Below are 22410 nucleotides of genomic sequence, written 5' to 3'. Positions count from 1 at the left end.
TGATTATATTCTAATATACTCTATGCTATATTCCAAGATAATAAAGCGCTCATACTCACAGCCGAATAGATCCACTCTTGGTTTGAGAAGCATCAGCATATCATGAAACATCCTCCCTGGCTAGCACAATCGCGAAACCTTAACATAATTGAATCGTTTTAGAGGAATTTAGAGCAGCGAGTGAGGATTTCTATCTCCAATACCTTTGAAGCATTTGGCGTAGGTTTTAGTACAAGAATGGGTCAACATTCCATTCGAAACTATTCTGATACTGTGAATATAATATTAATAAATAAATATTGTCACAGATATACATTTCACTACAACTCAAGACGAATATATTCATAAGTTCAAGGCAGTGTACTGGGTCCGATACTCTTTTCTGTATAAAGCTGGTATACCGACCAATAAAGAAATCAACCTCACGAAAAACCCAATAACAGCATCAAAGTACTTCCAGCCATACGTTGATTAAATACAACAGTGACTGAAGACATGTCATATTAAAGCAAATGAAACAAAATCTACCCATGTAGCATACTACTCTGCGTAGAAGAATATACCCACCAGTGTATATAAATAATTGTCAACTACCAAAGCTGATGATGCTAAATATCTTGGTATTAATCTAGACCGACGACTATCTGTGAATAACCACATACTTGCTATTTCGTTGAGCTTTTTTAACTATATCAAATTAATGACTTAATTATTATACGATTTAATATTGAAGTATTTTTGGTCATATGGGTTTCATATGACTTGGGTTTAACTGTGGGGTACTGCCAGAAAGTATAATTATCCATCAACAATGTTTCCAAAACAAAGTTGGCATAACGCAATATCCGTGTAGAATCCATATCAGGTATAATTAAATATGTTTATGTTAAGTACTTTAAAAGAGCTAGTGCACCCCAATGTGCTCATTAATGAGCTAAATGCGCGACATTTGTAACACCATCTGATATGGTTATAGGACATATACAAGTCTAATTAAGACAATATTTGACACAGATTTAATGACGTTTATCATAAGAAATGCTTCTTTCACACTGGGCAAATTTATATATTTATACAAAGGTCACTATTTATATTTCGGAAATAGAAAAAAAAACAAATAGTTATGCTGCGAATATATTTTTAGTGTTTTTCAAAGTACTCGCCACGATGATCGATATACTTTTGCATACGCTTAAACCAATTTTCAAAGCATTTATTCCATTCCGAATGAGGTATCTTCAAAACGTGATTTTTGAACGTGTCAATGGTTTCTTCGAGCGATGGAAATCGTTGACCACGTAGTTTTTTCTTCAATGTCAAACTTTACGATGGGCCGTCAGATGGACTCACAACGGTGTTGTCAATTCCCGAAAAATAAATAGTGACCCTCGTATATATAACATCCCCTCTATGTTTCTATAAAAGATAATTTCAGAATAAGATATTTGATGTATGTTTCTATGCTCTTATTTCTTCAGATATAGAATTTCTTTTAAACTAATGAAGGTATACCCGTATTTTCCTGTATTTCATGTTACTCTATTCATAGTAGTTTTGTTATATCCCCATTGAAATATAATGATGTATTCGATTGTTAAAAGCTATTAGACTATCGTTCCGTAAAAATAATTGATAAAAGTATAGATATACTAGTTCGGAAACATGTATTAAAAATAATGTGAGCTTAATGGTTTTTCCAAAGTATTCAGGCTCAAATTACTATATTATTTGCAGTAAAAGTTTTTAAAAATGTATATTAGTAGATTTTATTTTTCTTAATGATAATTTAGTTGGCATAAAATATCTGCGCAAATTAAAAAACAAACCTAATACATTTGATATGAGTTTTTATTTATTTTGTGTCAAATATCAATAATTATAAATCTGTTAATGATGCATGAAATTAATTATATGTCTCCAAATTTAACAAAAATTAGAAACAACTGCAAAAGTAAAACAAATTGCAAGCAATGAACCCGCGATGCTGAAACTGTTCGAAATAACATTTTCAGTCATTTTATATGGTAGTAATTATTCCTGCTATTGGATCTTTTCCATCGCATATGAATATCCGGAAATAGTTTATCCGGAAGTCTTCTAAGAGTTTAAACTGTATTTTCGTCCAATAAGTCTTTTATCTTCACAACAAAATCACCATTTTTAAATCGTTTAAACTAATACCGATAAACTCAATAATATTAAATTAAAAGCTGTTATTTTATGTAGAGGATTTTCCATTTTATTTATTTACTTTTCATATTTTTAACATTCTATTAGCACTTGACAATAATATTAAAATTTAATAAAATCTTTGTCAAAGTTGTAATTGGCTTGTTAAAAAAGTATTAATTAATTTATTCTCTATTCTCTTTACATTTTTTCTTCGAGAATGGTGTAGGGAAATACTCACACAACAGCATAGAATTAGAAACCTAGAAAATAGAATTAGATACACTACTTTTAACGATGTATTTATTACTATTTATTTATTTAAATGAATACGATAAATTACAAGTTTGCGTGATAAATCTGCTTTTAATTCATAGTAACATCTGTTGAATATGGATGATAATTATCGTACCGAGAATCTATGAAAATAGATTGTTTAAATAATTTATATTCTACAAAAATTAAATAGTTAAATAAATGTATTGAATAATGTGGGTGGTAGATCTTGACGTTACTGGTATTTAATATAATTAATATTAAGATCAGTGAGTTTGAACAACTATATTCTCCATTAAACATATGTGATTAAATTTCAACAAAACAAAATTTGAGACTATTTATAAAAAACGATATATGCCTATTTGATCGCCAATTTGTTTCGGTTTTTATTATAACCCTCATTTGTTAGAATTTTCTGCTGAATATATGATTTTCTTTGAAAAATATTTTCATAATTTCAACGTCACCTTTCTGCGTGACACGAAAAACGTCTTTTCAAATATCTAATTCTTCCGAATCCTAAAATAGCACACGGAATGCTATGAAATGATAAAGGTTTTGTATTATTGTTGGTGGGTGTTACTTTAAGAGTTCTTGTCAATATCTGTGTACTTTACGGCGTCTAGAGTATTATTGTATTTGTGTAGGTTGCCCTGACATGAACTGTATACATATCAGTATGGTTTTAATATGTGCTAACTTCTAAATATTCTACATATCGGAGTGTTTTGTCCCTTCTATCCGCTGAATTTATAAATATCTTTTGTCTTTTATGACATTTACCTATAAATTTATTTTTTATAACAATTACGTTGGCTTGGTAGCGTAGTAGTTAAGGCGACCGGACGGTTTTCCTACTGCTGCCATAGTTGCGGGTTTGAATCCCGCAAGGCATCGATGTACTTTATGTTTATGGTTTTAAATGTCTCTAGGAACCAATTTAAAATCCATCCCTGTCACATCATCTGTAACCAGGCTGAATGAGATCCGATGTCTTCTAGGATAGTCTCTAAATTACTGGTCAGTCGGTAGTAATATTGAGGACCGTGTTTCGTTCCGAGTCCGCGTTTAGCTCTAGGTCCAGTAACTAAAAACTTCAGGAGATTGACAAAAATTCTTATACATACATTTAACAAATATGTATTAAGCTGAATTTAGTTTCAATACTTTATACCAGCTCATAATTGGTTCATGATTTGATTCTTTTCATTTTTCAAATTTCCTACTCTTTTTTTGTTTTATGTGGCAACCCTGAATAATTTCGTGGGTTCCTTAATTGTCTAGATCTTTGTAATTAGTCCAAGGCCCAATTGCAAACTCAGTTAGTGCCAGTCCAGTTGAAAATATCTCTTACTATTCAAACGGTGGTCACGGGTTCGATTTCCGGTAGGGCCAATAACTTTTTGTTGTTTTAGCTTAGTTAGAACATTCGTCAAATCATCTACTCTCGGTAGCGGACCCTTCGGCGTGAAGCGATCCTTATTTTCGATCATTGTTTCTTTATACTTATTTTTCATCACACGGGCTGCACCTTTACTTGGCCTGCCCATTGTAATATTAAATAAAATAATAGTAAAAAGAAAAAAAAGTAACGAAAACTGAGCTAACCCCAAGACAATATTCCATTAACAGTTATAATGTATAGTATAGAATTTAAGCATAAACAAAATCAATAATCAAACTTACCCAATAAATATCGAAATAAAACAAATATCTAAACAAACAAATAAATAAATAAAAATCATCTTAAAATGAAAATAACAGGTCAATTGGTCCCAGGCCTGACACATAGATGGCGCTACTAAAATTAAATCCATATGTTTTTTACTTAGCCCTAACCCTCAAAAGATGCGTGTATAAATTTGACAGTTGTCGGATCATTAGTTTGTGTATTATTATAGCATTTTGAGTGAACCAACTTGTGTTATTGCGAAAAAATGAATTTCGCGTGTTGATAATATATTGCTTTTTGAAGGTAAAAAATACAGTTGAAGCAAAAACTTTTTTCTGTTCGCTGTGAAGATTTTTTTGTCGAACGAAGAAGTCATCGAATCTGAGGCCTATTTTGAAGCAAAGGACAAGTCGTACTACAAAAATGGTATCCAAAAGTTTAGGGGTCGCTATAATCAGTGTATCACCCTTGAAGGGAATTATGTTGAATAAAATGGACTAATTTTGCCAAAAAAATATATTTTGTTATGGTGGGTCGGGGACTTTTCAATTGACTTATTACGTATAAGATAAAATTAGATCTGAAATAAAGACCGATTTCCTCTAAGGAAATAAAATAATTTGAGCAGATGGTGAGGCTAGAACATATCTCTCAATGAATCAAATGAGCCATGACTTCTATTAGTTAATAAGTTAATAAGTAGCTGCATTTTGGTAAAATATGGGAGAGTAACACTGGCTCCTCCCAATTGGGACACAGACATCACAATTCGATTCATTAGGACGTGATGGAAACCCTAATGTCATCATACGACCACGAATTAGGATTTTAACATGATTCAATATTTATCAATACAAATAAATCGATATTTATTTATATAACATATTGCAAGTAATTCGAGGACGGGGCCATTTGAGCCAAAAACGGGGTCGTCTTTTTTTGATCATTGTGTCTGTTCACTGTTTTTATATTATATGATTTTACTATAAAATATTTAGTTACACTACGCTTAAATGAATATGTATTTTTACGTTAATACATTTCTACAAAGCATGGTCCATAAAGCAAGCAAACACGAGTAAAAGAAAAGTTGTGCCGTTTTATCAGACACTCCCGAGAAATATGCGTTTACTTTAGAACAAAGAACTAAAACTAACAGGAACATAGAATAGTTCAAGGAAAAAGTGAGAGAAGAGCAATTTTAAAAGTTCCTCAGATTCTGATGAAGAAAACCAGAATCACTGTGTTTAGAAAATTAATACAAAATCAACAAGAATAATGTGAAAATGAAAAAATTTAGCTTCCTTCAGGCAGTGAAGAGGATGATTATTTTTATCTAGTGTGCGTGCAGTTCCGACCCCCAAGAGAAGAGTGGTTACGATGTATAAATTTTGTTATGTTTTTGTTTCCATATTTCGTATGTTTCAAGTGGCCCCTTTGGATGGTTCAACAAACTCCGCCAGTGGGGTCTAATGGGCCATATGTCTTTTTCATTATAAAGTAAACTTGGTATAGTAAACAAAAAATTGGTAACGTTTTTTTTTGGTCTTAATATGCGGTCCAATAATTAAACAATTGATTTAGGGATAAAACTTTTCTATTCTTTCCTTTCAATCGATCCTATACTGATTTGAATAAAATCTTGATCAAGTGACCCTGCTCTGCCCTATAATGTATTTTTAGTTTATGAACCATTTGTAATCGCTGCATTTGTAAATCTTCTCAGTTTGAAAATGGGTAAAGTATGCATGTTGTTGTAGCATTATGTTGTTTTAGAAATATGTTTAGGAAATCTATTAATCCCGTTTAATCCGAGTTATTACTTCTATTTTCAGTTACACCTCAGACGTACAACAAAGAAACGCTAATTCCGCGGTGTCCCAGGAGGCGTCCGCTCAACAAAGAAATGGACAGTCCTATTCGCCTACTGGGATGGTCCGCCAGGTATTCGAAAACAAAGAGTTCGAAACTTGTCCTCGGTTGGTAGCTGCAGATGCTGACATTTCTACAATGGACGTCTATAAAGACTTCGAATTTCAGGTAGGCGGCCTCTACATCACGTGTACATTTAACGTTTTATTAGCGGGAATTTTGGATTTACGACCTTAGGGTTCAATGGACTGGGTGTTTTCCTTATAGTGTTTATATATGCACTCTAAACGGTCTCGCCATCTATCCATTTATGGTTACTGGTGACTGGTTAATACTGATCAATTAACTAGATTTCTATTAATACATTTTTCTATTAAGTTTCTTGAATAAATTGTAGATGTTTTGAATAATGATACTACTAAAATTAATTAAATCATGATAGCAATATTTTATTATTAATATATCTTGTGATAAAAGTACCGACTAACGACTGTTTGTGCTTGGGATTGTTGTACCAGATACACTTTTCGTCGTCAGTTATATTAAGTCCGAGAAAACTCTTCTTTTTTTGGTCTGGTAAGCAACGAAGGCGCTATTTTCCCTTCTTTTTTAAATCTCTTCTATCGTGTTTACTTCTGGAGATAGTTGATTCACTACCTCCTAAAATCTCTGAATATTTGGGTTGGGTTTACGTACAATAGGTCTTGCAGTTCATTGTCTTCGAATTTATTTTGCTCATCCATATCTTTCCTTATCATTAACGTCAAAACTGCCACTTTCAAATAGCTGAGACCAAAATGTTTAATGTGTTTCGATAGCAGTTTTATTCAAGTGGGACAACCGAACTAATGAATGTCGATAATACAATTTTGAATAATTCAATAGTACTGAATGGAAAAACGTTATTTTATGTAACGAGGTATCAAAATCTCTCTAAAATAAGATTATATTAGTATTTTTTAACAGTTGTTAACAGAAAATACATGCAGGAATTTATTATTAGTAATTCTGCAATTATGTGAAAGTTTTACTAGTTGAATAGAAATATTTCATCTTTCTTTGTTAGAAATGCTAGTACAAGAGCTAAATGATTATGACATTATATTTTTAACCAAAATATCAGTTCATTTACATTTATTATTACAAGACTCATCGTACAATCATTGTGTATTTTAACAATTTATTATTAATATCTACTCATGTTAAATTTGTATCAATTAGTATGTCTGGGTGTATCTCTTTTTATTTATTATTAGTAACTTTATCTATATTAAGTGATTATTATTCATTTCCTTGTTTTATTGAATGTGGGTTTCTACAAATCAACGAGTTAACTTGATTGTTCGGTATTTATCTCGCTGAATTAAAATTATTAAGCCAATTACACATCCCAATATACATACCAGATTATTTCCGGCTTCCATGGCTTTGTAATGGTTTCTAATCTATATAGGAGTATATTTTAATGATAAACAATTATTGTTTGTTCTTTTAGCCAGGTATTTTCTCCTGAATTTTTAGTTTCAGTTAGTCTGAACGGTTGCAATCATAACTATGAGCAAAATTCCGTTCAAATGGCGTGTTAACAGACAGAAGAAAGCTACTTAGTGCAGAGTATTACCGATTTAATTGGAATAAATGATAAATGAGCCTATAGTCAAATTTTCTTGTGATATTGTTATATCGAATATTTGCAGACCTCTTTCAGTATTGGTTTGAGTAGTAACCTCATGTGTGTCCTCTTAAAACCTAATTTAAAAATATAGAAACTTGACAATGATATATTAAAAAATCAATTGTTTCAGTTTACGTTTAAAAAAATATTTCAAAACTTACACTAAGCGTTCTGTGTATAAATGTCTAAATTCTTCTCTACACAATTATTTTTTTAATTCTGTGGATTTGTTGTCGGTCCTCATACGATTGTACATATTCTCTCTCACCTCTGACACAGCGTTATAATTGGTAATGGGGGCTGCAAAAAAGCTGCACTAACACGAAAACGAGCGGTATCTTTCATTCCCGAGATGATTATGGCTGTCAGTATTACCTCGAGGGTAATGTTCACACCTGGACCGCAATTATCTTGTACCTGGCAGACTGTACAAACGCCGAGATTTTTTGTTGTTTTAATACTTGCGAACGGTTTCGGCATTATAGTTCGTACCCATATAAAATTATAATAATTTAATTCCCAACTTTATTTTTTGTAATTTTGTTTCTACGAGCTCAATATGAAAACTACTTTTTATAATATTGTATGTAATGTGTAAATAACATATCTGTATTTTGCTTTTTATAATTTCAATATTACTGCAGATCATTTTGTTATAGCTCCTATCCTATTCATATTTGAAATAGGTATTTTAATATCTTTATTTACCACTGTATTTTCTTTCCGTTTCCGTGTTTCTAATGTTTCGAAAATTTATTTCAGAGGGTGAACTCGTTGATAATTCTTCTGCTTTTTAGTTTCTATTCTGTCTTTATGTGAGTACTTTTGAAGTGCTAGAAGCTATAAACACTTCATTATGTAATATTAATGAATATTACACTTTTTTCAGTGTATATATATATATATATATATATATATATATATATATGTATATATATATATATATATATATATATATATATATATATATATAGATATATTATAGTATAAGACCATGGGAAGTACAGAGTACAGGGAAGTACAAAGGGACATTTCTTAAATTTTCTTTCTTCTTTCAGCCGATATTGCTTTCATTCTCTTGGAATGGGCTCTTCCTCGTTCATCCGTCTGGTTCACCTCCCAGTTATAAACTTCCCTTCTAAAAAACCTTCTATCCAGTATTTACCTTCTATTCAGTAACCTCCTTTCAGGTCCTATTTAATTGCAGTGATCCCTTTCATTCTTTTAACCTCAATCTCTTGGTTCCATTCTTTTAATACGCTCATAAAACTTTGGTCTTGAAATGAGTTTTTCTGTAATTTCTTTTAGAATCTCTGTTTGTCTTTGAGCTGTTTGACTTGAGAAAGCGAAATAATCTAACGTAACTTTGGATCTTATCTACTTTGATTCTTTATTCAATTTTAAACATATAATTTAGAAATATAAGAGTAAAGAAACTATATACAATTTAATAATCGAGTCAAATATAGCGCTACTCCTAAATTTTTCATACCCAATCGCTCTTTTTATATTCAATAACTATATCGAGAATAGGCAACCTCCTCGATACGTATTCGAGACCGACAAAGAATATTGAAAAATTAAAAATACATTCATATTTTTCATTTTCGCCGTTCACAATGCGCAGACGGTCCGCTCTAAATTGGATCAGGGCTTCTTTTTTGCCAATACACAGTTTACTCCATGTGGCGTTTTTATTATCTCCGATCTATTCGCTCGTCTACAATGACGATGGCCACGATGAATAATGGATACGGATAACAACTGCAGAGAACAAAGTCGCTTTTTGCCGGGCCTCAAAAGTTGAATGCAAATTAAGTATTGACGAACGTTATATTTATAGTTTAAGAAAATCTATAGTTCAAAATTATATAACAGAATGAATTACTGTGTACTTATATAAAACATTATATTGTTTGGCAAAGTAATATTATAAAGATTTTGATTGAAATCCACTTGTACTGTATTAAATTTTAAAAAACATTACTTTCCTAGTTTTAATTTAGTGTCAATGGAAAATTCCCCGGCCTGACACATAGATGGCGCTACTAGAATTAAATGCATATGTTTTTTAGTTAGCCCTAACCCTCAAAAGATGTGTGTATAAATGTGACAGCTGTGGGATCATTAATTTTTGAATTATAGCATTTTGAGTGAAGCAACTTTTGTTATTGTTTCCGGACACTGGCCCAGGAAAATCAACCATCAAGGATTGGTATGCTAAGTTTAGACGTGATAAAATGAGCACCGAAGACGGTGAACGTAGTGGACGCCCAGAAGAGGTTGTTACCGACGGAAACATTAAAAAAATGCACAAAATGATTTTGAATTATCATAAATTGAAATTGAATGAAATAGCAGACACTCTAAAGATATCAACTGAACGTGTACATCATATCATGGACAAATATTTGGGTTTGAGAAAACACTGTGTAAAGTGAGTGCCACGCGAGCTCACTTTTGACTAAAAACAACGACGAGTTGATCAGCAATTTGAAGTAGTGTTTCTAAAATATTAGAACAAGAAGTAAATACCAAAAATAACATAATAACCTGAGGATTAATTAAATATTGATGAAATATTAATATATCATAATCGCTATCAAAACAAAGTTCTATGATTAATTTTTTTCTAATTTCTATGATCTATTTACCAATGCTTATGAATATGCTATCACGAAAAACTGCACGACCTTGAAATCAAATGGATTTACGATTTTTTCCAAGATTTTTCCTTAAAACATGAAGTAACGGCACCGTGGAAGCAATACAGCTACTAGACAACACGCAGTGAATCAGAATATATAGTATATATTCTTGTATAGTGCAGAAGTGTTACTCTTAACTTTAGCTTAAATAGTTTAATTTTATTTTAACGTGGTATGATGATTGGCTGATGTATTTATCCCGTACTACGATGTATTTATCTGTTGTAACATTGATCACATGAATACCATTGTGATTTACAATGGCAAGCGGTCCATAAATTGTCAATACTTGGGTTTTCTCATATGGCTCTGCAGTGTGAACTATACAGTGAAGAATGCTTAAAGTTTTTTTTGTTCCATGATGACCATCTAGAACCAAATGATCTTTTGCTGATGTCGGTTTGGGTTCGGGATAGTGAGTGTTTTGCGAGCGACAGAGATCCTGGGCTACGGCTGGGGTTGTTATAGTTGGTCTACTACCAAGGTTTGTGGATGGGTAGAGATTTAATCAACGTGTTGTCGTGTTCTAAGGCGCCTATGGAGAACCCTACACTGAGCATGTTCGTGAAATTCTTCACGAACGGGTGCCTGATTCGAGGTGAGTGCTGACGTTCCTCATAAACCATGGGGCATTGGGTAAAGCAGTTCAAGTCGTATCTCAGAGACATATTTGTACCACACCTCTGCTCCAGAGTTTGTTTTTGGGGGATTGGAAGTTTACTTTTTCTGCAGAGGAGCGGAAATAGAGGGCTGTACACGCCATTGCCTTTGCAAATAGCGCGCTGTATTTGAGCTAACCATTGGAATCTGCGGTCGAACTGGAGACCGAGGGTATGAAACTTTCTGGAGCCATGGGATGGGGACTTTATCAATTTGGAGCCGATAGACGCAGAACTCCTTCTTGCGGTGGAACAAAATAGCCTGAGTTTTGCTCGGGTTTGTCTGCAGCCGCCATAATTTGTACCAAGCAGTCGCCTGGTTTAGATGCTCTTGAAGTCTGGTGCGAATAGCGCGGAGACCGGTTGTGAAAAAAGCTGTATCATCTGCATAAAATGCTGTGTGGGAAAGTTTGTGGAGTGGGAAATCAGCCATATATCGGTCATGCTTCAGTCAACAAGTCTCAACATCTGTATCAGCGAATATCAGTCAATAAGTTTATAGCACCATATTGATCTTCATGTCTATAAATACTTTTCGCATTATTGCATTAAAAATTTTACATATATCCAAAAATTATGTTTTGTGAGTTCTAATCTAATTATATTAATTTTATATCCGATAATTTAAATTATTGGAATTTTTTGTCCTTGAATTAATGTGATCTGTTATCGTTAAAATTTAGTCAAAAAACTACAAGAGATGTACAAAAGTATTTTGTAGTATTTAACATAAATTTAACCACATTCCTTTTTTGTACTGATCTGGTAACGACCGATCCTCTACCGATCCTTTTACGTTTATCTCGCCAATTGCCCCGTCTCAACCTACCGTCATCTGGTCTATGTAAGTTACACTTACTCGTGTATCCATTGTAAACACAAGCCGCTTTTGTGCCTTTCGTTCCGAACCGCTTCAGTTGTTCTTTAAACAACGTTCACTTCTTCAGGCAAACATCTTTAGGGTCAGCGTTAATGTTGACTTACATCTGGTAATACCTTTTGTAATCTTTTGTTGTTTAAACTTTTAATCTCGGTTTATTAGATTACAAACTTCGTTTCTGGGAAAGTAATTATTATAAATGAATTAAGTAACATTAAAGCAATACATTTTTAAATAAATAACTTAATTAGTATGTGGTAATTCCATCTAATATTGATATGAATACAATATTGAAATATGTAAAAATCATAGTAAACAATGTATATATAAATAATGTAAATTCATATATTAAATTCTAGAATTAATTTGGAAACATAAACAAGCTAACAATTGTTTAATTGCTTTGTATTATTTCTCATATTTAAATAATTATTTCGTATATGTATTATTTTTTATCTGCATTTGTTGTTGAAATTAATCGCATAGATAGTATATAATTCCGTAATTGCCTTCAACTGTTCTTACATGTTTGTATAGTTTGTACATGTATATGGATTATTGGTGAAATTTCTGTTGTTCAATAACCTAACCTAATTGTTAAATTGAATAGTTTTGACCTGTACCCCACTTAAAGTAACACTTTTCCATTTGGTATTATTGAGGTATCGTGTGCAGTGCATATATATTTAGTGAATTTTTAATTTCATTCATTACTTTTGTTGTTTGATTTAAATAAACCTGCTGCCGAAGTCCATCAAACACTTTCAGAAACTTATGGTGATGCTGCTCTACTGTATCCTAATTAGCAAATAACGCATTAACAGTTTGTGTACGTTTACATGCGATGAGAGATGCAAATGGAGGTAAAATACCACAGGAATTGACTGAAAATGCTGTTTCCAACTGTTTCAATAATGCGATGGGACCAGCAAAGGACAGTGTATTGAGAATTACTAAAGTCGAATTGTTATTGCAGATGTCTATCGAGGTCAATTGAACAAATTAAATGACCTATTATTGCAGTAAAGATTAGAAAAAGCGAATAACACACGAAGTCGTTCTTTTGCTTGACAACATTATGCAGCATCCTGCGTATACATTAGATTTTACTGATTACCATTGCTCAGATCGATGCGGAGTAGGTTGGCCGACATATTATGTCAAAATTGTGAAGAAGTTCCAAAATCGCTTCCAAACCAACATCGTTCCTTCGAAACGATCTCACCATGTTGCCAAAATTGGGAAAAAGTTGTAGTGAATTATGGAAAATGTCTTGATTAACATATGTTGAATCAGTTTTTCTCAATAAATGTTTTTTTAGATATCTATTTTAATTATATATCAGGTCTATAAATTAATTAATAATCCTCACTCGGCTTTACTTTTTGGTATGTCTCATTTCGTCGATGTGTGAGCAAAACATTTTTTCAGTGCATGTTTTCATTTTTTAAATGTGGTTATTTTGACACCGAAGACAAAGAGCATTCTGGATTCTTAAACACTAAAATGGGAAGTGCTACATTACTCTCCATATTCTCCATGCCTTGCTCCTTCTGATTACTAGTTGTTCTGATAGATAAGTCGTGACCTATCTGAGCTTTCACTACAAAAAAAGGTTGATTGATTGATTTATGTGTCGAAAAAAGTACTAGTTCCATTCCCATAACTGCTGAAGATTTTAACCATTATTCTTCCAGTTATAATCAACTTTAAACCCAAATCTTATTAGTTCTTGGACAATGATGGCTTTCTTGATTTTAATCTCAGTCTTATTCGGGAGGTTAAAGAAGGTATTATCCTTTAATATTATGAATTATTTAATGTTTCGCATAGTACTGTAGTTGTATTAATATATATGTTACATAAGTGGGAACTATATTCAGTTCTCTCGCAGCCAGCAGCAGTTCGTAGTATTTTAGCATCTATGCCGCAGACTTTTTAGCATATTTCTGTAATTAGTTAATACAACAACATCTAGATATTCCTAGATATTTCTTCCAAAAGGGAAGCATTAACATTAACGGCATCAAAGACACATTGACAGTATGTTGCGAAATCTGTTTAGATATTCTACTTGGGAAGTGATTAATGAATAAGTATAGATGGCAAATATTTAGAGACTATTTTATACAAAAAAACTGGTTAAATACGAAGAAACCAATATATAAATACCTTTTTACAAATATTCCTACATCATATTGGACACACTGTATATTATAAAGTACATAAAAATATAACACGTGTATTTTAACTTATTCCATTTTATTAGAGTAAATCATGTCTTTTGATGAATACTAATTTATTTAACAGTCAGTACCAAGGTTTATAAATTTCAAAAATCCAGGCTAATTAAAAGACAATATTTACTGACTCAAACCACGAGAATATTTACGATTTATAAACACGGCATTAAATATTTACTGACTGGAACCGACATCGGTGTTTTATTCCTCTACCCGATTTTTCCATTCATTTCTCACATTTTTACCCACATCTGTATAACGGGAAGGTCGTTTTGTTACGTAACGTACGAGAACTTGTCATCGAATCAAAATTGCACCGAAAATAGTAAATTACAAAGTTTACCGTGGCGACATCTGGATTTTGCAGTGACGGCATGAAACTACTTGAGATTCTCGTGGCAGTTTTATTGGGTACGGTAATGTTTACGACACTATATACTTCTAATCCGTCGCCTATTTTCTGGTTTAATAGAATTTTTAGCACTTTTAAGGTCCGTCTTAACTATTATGGATAATTAATTTTCACGGTCTGGATTTATGATCTAATTTCGGGCATTTTTATTCGATAATATATTTTTTGGTTGTTATGGTGTAATATTTGTACTTGGTATGCTGCTGTGTAACTGTGATTGTTACAGTATCTTATTTAAACTAATATTATCGGCTTAATCTTATTTTTAGAATGCAGTTAAACCTTTTGGAGGTAATTACAGATTAGTTGTTACTTTAGCAATGTCCGTAGAATGTTTGACAATATTTGACTTGATAACAACTTCATTAAATTATTGTGTGTTATTTTCGTTTGATAATTCCAGGCGTCCTCACTACCCAATTAAACTGCAATGTAGGACAAAAGGCCCGCTACCATTTTGATTGCGGTGAGCTTGCCCAGCACCCACTTTGCGCAGAGCTTTCTCATACCCAAAGATTGGTGAATGATATGATGTACACGTTCAGCTGATATCTTTAGATTATCTGCTATTTCATTCAATTTCAATTTACGGTCATTCGAAATCATTTTGTGGATTTTTTAAATGTTTTCGTTGATAACGACCTCTTTTGAGCGTCCACTGTGTTCACCGTCTTCGGTGCTCATTTCACCACGTCTAAACTTAGAATACCAATCCTTGATGGTTGATTTTCCTGAGGCAGTCCGGAAACTCGGCATCAAGCCAAGTTTTTGCTTCAACTGTATTTTTTCCCTTCAAAAAGCAATATTTTATCAACACGCGAAATTCCTTTTTATCCATTTTTTTTTCACAATAACAAAAATTGCTTCACTAATAATACTATAATTCACAAACTAATGATCCGACAGCTGTCAAATTTATAGACGCATCTTTTCAGAGTGAGAGCTAACTAAAAACATATCTAATTAATTCTAGTAGTGCCATCTATGTGTTGGGCCGGGGACTTTTCAATTGATCTGTTATTTTAGAGAAACTATTGGAGCAAATTTACAAATTAGGATTTTATTAACTAATTCAAAGAACTTCTTATGTACATGTTACTATTACTTATTGTTAACTTAATCTTGCTATCTAAGACTAACGATTCACATTACTTCTAAAAAATCTCAGTCCCTTCTTCTAAATCGAGAAAACTAAAGACTCAACTGCATTAATCAATAAACATATTGACAATAATTATGGAGCAACTTAGTATGTTTCTGACTGCATTATTTTATATTTGAATATCAGAGTATTGGCTAAATAGGCTGGTTCAATTTTATATCGAACTTATCTTTTTGATTATTGCAAAACTTTAGTTCTATTCATTTGACTTACGTTAAACACCAAAACTAACTGTTGGGGATTTTAATCCACGTTTTTGTTTTCCAAAAATTTTACGTACTTTTTTAATAAATTAACTTCATAGTTACTTGTTTTCATATTATTAACTTCACCTTACTTCTTAAGACCAGTATATTGAAACTTACATCTAATAATACCAATGATCTCAGAGATTCCTTTTAAAGCAAGGAACTAAAGACTCAACCGAAGCTACATTAATTAACATATAGACAAAACTTATTGAACAACTTAATTTATTTTATTAACATTATTTTATTTTTGAATATCTGATATCTTTTGATTCCTTAGCATATTGAACCTTACTTGCAAAAATACAAAGAATCTAAGACATTTCTTCTAAGTAAAGGAAACTAAAGACTGAAAAGATACTGAATCTGAGTGCATTAATTTATTTTTGAATATCTGAGTATTGGCTAACTAGGCAGGTTCAATTTTATGTCGAACTTATCTTTTTGATTATTGCAAAACTTTAGTTCTATTCATTTGACATACGTTAAACACCAAAACTAACTGTTGGGGATTTTAATCCACGTTTTTGTTTTCCAAATATTTTACGTACTTTTTTAATAAATTAACTTCATAGTTACTTGTTTTCATATTATTAACTTCACCTTACTTCTTAAGACCAGTATATTGAAACTTACATCTAATAATACCAATGATCTCAGAGATTCCTTTTAAAGCAAGGAACTAAAGACTCAACCGAAGCTACATTAATTAACATATAGACAAAACTTATTGAACAACTTAATTTATTTTATTAACATTATTTTATTTTTGAATATCTGATATCTTTTGATTCCTTAGCATACTGAACCTTACTTGCAAAAATACAAAGAATCTAAGACATTTCTTCTAAGTAAAGGAAACTAAAGACTGAAAAGATACTGAATCTGAGTGCATTAATTTAGTTTTGAATATCTGGGTATTAGGTGTTTGAATTCCATTCAATGATAATTTGAATATAATTGATGTATTTACTGATGTTTTATTTATTTTTATTTAATATATATCTAGCTTATCGTTTTGGATTATTAAAAACTTTACTGCTTTTTATTTGACTTCCAATAATAAATTTATTATCAGACATAAATACTGTACATTAATTATGAACAATTTTCTAACAATTCCTATAATATTTATATAAAAACAGTGGTAATGTTACAGCAACATTTATCGACATTACAATAATTTTCTGATCGATTGATTTTTGTTCGCACAGAGTGAAAAAAGTGGTTTGGGTTATTTTTATTGATTGGTGCCGGCGAATTAAATGAAATATCAGTGAGTTTTCAGAATTGTCCCGAGAGGCGAGGGTATTGTCGTATTTTCTCGCAGAAAGTTTCCCGACTCCCTGGAACTTCAAAAGGATATACGGCTAGACTAATCCCGGAGGCTAACAAAATTCATATAAAGTTAGAATAAAGGGCACTGTGGGGTCAACCGAGACAGTATATTGTCGAAGTAAGCGGTGGAGGGAGGTTACGGCAAGTCTACATACAATTCATGCCGCTACATAATGTTTGTTGGCAGCAAGTTTATTTTTTGTAAAAACACAACCCGACAAACGTATTGAATGTACTAGTCTTATCAAAAAATAGTAATAAAATGGGTTATTTATTTTTATACATTTATTTCGCCGCCTTGGATACAATGCCTTTAAATTAGTGTTTTCCAGTTCTCGAAACAACTGTTAATTAATTTCTAGAATGATATTTCTAGGTGAACTTTTCGCAGCTGTAATAATATCCTTGATAACCTAAAAACAATATCTTCTCCTAGGGCCGTGATGCCAGTCTTTGGTTAAAAAACAACGAAAAAATCTTAGGGAGCCAATACTAAAAGTTAATGAGGTGATAATATGCCTGAAAAAATGGCATCAAAAGGGCACTTGCTTTAATTCTTGTTTTTAACTCATTTTACTAACTTACTTATTTTGTTGATATACTGTTATTTTATTATGGTTTGCTGGTATAGAAACTTAATGTGTATATTATTAATGAAAATGTATATTTGTCGCTATGTATAGGTGCTTCTAAATATTATAGTTACCAGTTAAATAAAAATGTTTGTTGGCATTATCATGATCACCATCACCATCGAATAAGTCTGTAATTCTCAATTTGTGTTGATGCTGGTCGACCCTGTGGTCAAGTATCTACAAAATTATTCAAAACGTTAGTGATAATTAGAGGTTATAAACCAGTAAACGCTGTAATCCAAAATTACAATTTGATGCGACAACATTGCGACGTACTGACGTTATATATTTTGATTACGTGCGTTAGCTGTTATTGGATAGACTATATTTCTCAACCAATGCGCTGCTATTGATACCACAGGACAATCTCGCCACACTTGACGATCAGCTGCAACAGTTTTGGCCTGAGACAATGTTAGTCTCCTATTTTTAAACATTTTTCTATGATCTTGATTAGTATCTTTATCGGAATTGCTCTCTGGATATTTTTACTGATTGTGGATTATTAGGGCAACAGTACTTACATAAAAAAATAATCTTAACAGCAGTAAATCACTGCTAGACGCTGGAAAATGAGTCTTCAATAGCCTAATATTATATACATTTATTAAAAACGTAATTTAATTTAGAATAAATAAAAGGAACACTGTAATAATATGAAGCTATTGGTTATCGTAGATCGTCGGATTATCTCGTAATATTCAGTAAGGTTTTTTTATTGATCAAGGCCTTCCACGACCGGTAGACCATAATTTAATTAATGGGTAACCATTTTTCATGAAATATTAAAATTGCGAATTAGCCTTTGGTTCTAAAAACGTACAACTAATCATTATTTTTTATTTATATCGAAAATGATTATAATTAATAATAATATGACCTCAGTATAATTTTATTAATATCTTAGATCGTTTTTTCTTTGTTGGTACTAATTCGGCCTACTAAATGTTATTTTATTTTATTCTCTATTCTTTCTATTTTGTTTCTTTTTTATTAAAATCAAATTTTATAGTAATAAAAATATACTTAAACAAGAGTAATATCTAATATTAATAATTAAATTTTACCGTTAAGCTTTGGTCAGATAATATAACCCAAGCAACTCGTACAACTTCGTGAATCTTCCAATATATTCTTTATACTTCTTTGTCTGTTGTACTTACATCAATAGACAAGCAAAAAGGAGTGCAGCATAAATACATCTGTATGTATTTCCCTTAAACTCCATAATGTAAATTAGGAGTTTTGCCGTATAAGTATGTCCTGCGTATGCGTATTTTCAGCAGCTGCATTGCTTTCACATTGCTGTGGATTAGTAAATTGTGTTATCTCTTGGATAACTTCGTGGATATATTTTATTTTGAGGTCCTCGTGCAATTCTTCCAATAGTAAAAGGACTTTATTTGGCTGGATGACTAGTTGGTTTGATGTCTTGGTGTCTCATAAGTCAAAATAGGATTAAAAATTGACTAATAAACCAATCTCTTTGATCTTAAGTAAAGTTGTGAGTATTTTCCGACTAACTACTGCAGTTTTTTTATTTTGAACCTCATCTGCTCGGTTAAACAGGAAATAAAGATGATTAAAATGTCATTCAATAAGTCTTTTAATATCTAAGAGAAATTCCGTATAATTTTATATCCATCCTATGGTTTCTTATTGTCTTGGAACCAAAAACTTGTTTAATTAGAATAATGAAAATAAGTTATACTTTTAAAAAGACGTATAATATAAACAGAGTTATGAGCTATTAAAGTGCATTTCAATATAATATGTTATATAAATGTGCATAAAAATGGTTTAAAATGCAAACGATCTGATGTGGTTTTAGTTGCACTGCTACATTCGAAGAATTATTTTTATTCTCAAGGTCTACTCGATTAAAGATGTTAGTGGTTTTTATATAAATATACTTCCTTATGTTTTATTATGCTTTAATAGTCACTGATTGGTTAAAATCTGTTTATTAAAGTAATCAATATTTTTTTTTGTTTCAAGCAGACATATTATTTTAATAATATTAACACTTTTTCTATAGTAGTTATTATATTTGCATACTTTACCTCCTTTTATGAGTCTAAAGCACTGTGCATTTTTTGGACTGTGACGTGTGACAGGACTCAAAGTATCAAAGACTTCTCTAATTGCAGTTGTAAATGGTGTAACATCATAAACATGATTTGGAATAACATTTAATAAATATGCAGCTTTTATACTTACGAAGTGGGGACTTTACCAGGCTGTCTCAGAGTTTGTGCGATTTCAATGGAAAATTGCCACCAGCATATTCTGTTAGTTAATTTGTAGCTTCCAAAATGTTAGTCATTTGAATTTTACATCTAATTGTTTTTGAAGTGACATAAAACCCTTCCAAGAGTTTGGACGAAATAAGAAAAGGGCAGCGTCATCTGCGTAAAAAAGTGGTTTCGTTTCTTGATTTTAAGTGTATCAGTAATGTACATGATAAGCAGTATTGTGTCAGACTCCAGACGGCCTGATCTCCTAATAGAAGGAAATTCACCAATCTCAACTTGAAATGGCCTACTTTCCGGCTGCGTGTCTCATTCTCACAATATTTTTAATTTTCTTTAACTTTCACATCTGGACAACTAGCCTTTGTTGACCTAATTTGTTGAATAAGGTCAATAAAAGTCGCCCCCATAAGGTTTTTGCTGAGAACTCTAACTTCGCCTTCTAAAATTTGATATCCAAATGACTTGTGATGAATCATATTCGTCGCTTGTGAAGCCCAATACATTCACAGAATGTATACAAAGAATTTAATAATATTTGTAAATTTTATGAGGTGCTAATCAGGAAGAATTACAGGACGAGAAATATACCAATCTTAAAAAACTCCTAATCAACTCAATAAAATAGTTTATTAAAGATATTTTTGACATTTATTGATCATATATTGCTTCAGTAAAATGGATTTTGTATACAATTAACCACATATAATTTTCTTGGACATGATTTTATTCGTTACTAAATCAACGTCATCAATGAATAAAAAAATAATCAAAAATAAATCATTAAAATTAACATCTTCATTTATGTCAATATCTTTGAATCATATAATTTATCTCATTATTTATTTTGTAAACATAATCTTCCCCAGAATAATAAAAATCCGCAAGTAACTGTAAACATAACTGTAACTGTAGGCAATTAACGAAACGAACAATTAAAAAATCATGGACATTTCTTTTTCTCCATTAATATTTCTCTCAAATAATGAAAATTGAATGTGTTGTGAAATTAAATGTATCTAAAGCTACTTCAATGTTGTTTTCGAAGAATGATACTCAGAAACTATTCAATCCTCGAGTTTTTTCCATTCTTGGAATTCGCGGTCTGTGAAAATAGTTTATTTAACAAGGTCAATAGGATTGCATCAGGCTGTAAGAACACCGTTAAAATAATAATTAGAAGGAAACCACGGTTCTTTTTTTGTAAATGTAATTATGGGTGTTTTTATATTTTATCGATGTTTATTTTTTGCTTGTTAATTTATGTATTTATAGATGTATAATACGAGAGAGATTCTTTTCAATTTTTTCGGCGCCTGATCGCCTTTTCATACTTTGGTGTTTTGCTTTAATGAAATTATTAAGAAAGTTTCAATCAAGCGATGGCTCTACCAGTCTATTCGGTTATGCTTTGCTTATTATAGTTTTTTTGGCCTGTCTGTCTAATTATATAAATTGAAGTAAAATTTCCATGAATATATTATGTGAAAATATAGAAACATGAATGCCAAATAAACAAAGATTAAGAGTGGGAATGGAAGTTTAGAACAAGACCTATTAAAGAAATAAGCCTAAGATAATTAAAAACCATTTTCTTGCTTTTATTAGATTAAATAGGGATATATTTAATCCGTTAGTATTTCCTTTTGGCAAATGACCATAGAAAATGATTCGAAGTGTATGATAATCGGAGTTGATTCTCTTTTTTCACCTTGATGTTTTGATTAAGTACTGATTAATCTTACCTGTTATTATATAAATAATACAGACTCAGTGATGAAGTATTGAGTCAGATAATAATTTGAAAGTGGAACTAATAATTCTAAATCGTTGCCAAAACTTGATGTTATTAGCGATAGATAATTATAGATAATTAGCGACTTGTGCCACTTGCGTTCATAATAATGTAATATGTTTTCTCTTCCCAATTTTTTCCGTGCCATCCGTGACAGGCTTCAGACCCAACTCAACCAAGCGACAGCGGATTAACCCGAATAAATTCTATTCTGTTCCATCGCCGGAAGGATTTCCGCGCATACCGACTCCAAATTGGAAAAGTCCCTATCCCCTGGCTCCAGAAGGTATCATACTTGCTCTCCAGTTCCATCGTAGGTTTCAATGATCAGCCCAAATTTAGCATGTTATTTGCAAAGGCATCGGCGTGTACAGCCTACTATTTCCCCTCCTCTGCAGTAAAAACAAACTC

At 31.7% G+C, this 22410-nt stretch overlaps 1 protein-coding gene across 3 annotated transcripts in view; it reads left to right on the top strand.

Annotated features, from left to right (window-relative positions):
- The window catches only part of alpha-Man-IIb (alpha-Mannosidase class II b), a 214902-nt gene that overhangs the window by 125918 nt on the left and 66574 nt on the right, over window positions 1–22410 (top strand). For all 3 annotated transcript variants that reach the window (XM_076399168.1, XM_076399169.1, XM_076399170.1), the window contains one exon: window positions 5956–6160. In XM_076399168.1, coding sequence (XP_076255283.1) covers window positions 5956–6160 — 205 coding nt within the window. The remainder of the gene's footprint in view (window positions 1–5955; window positions 6161–22410) is intronic.

Source organism: Rhynchophorus ferrugineus, unplaced genomic scaffold (assembly GCF_030347505.1).
Source record: "Rhynchophorus ferrugineus isolate W39M unplaced genomic scaffold, kcgeb_rfMv2 rfM3, whole genome shotgun sequence".
Classification (NCBI taxonomy): Eukaryota; Metazoa; Arthropoda; class Insecta; order Coleoptera; family Curculionidae; genus Rhynchophorus; species Rhynchophorus ferrugineus.
The sequence above is the reverse complement of the archived record's forward strand: the minus strand, read 5'-3'. Positions and strand labels throughout refer to the sequence as shown.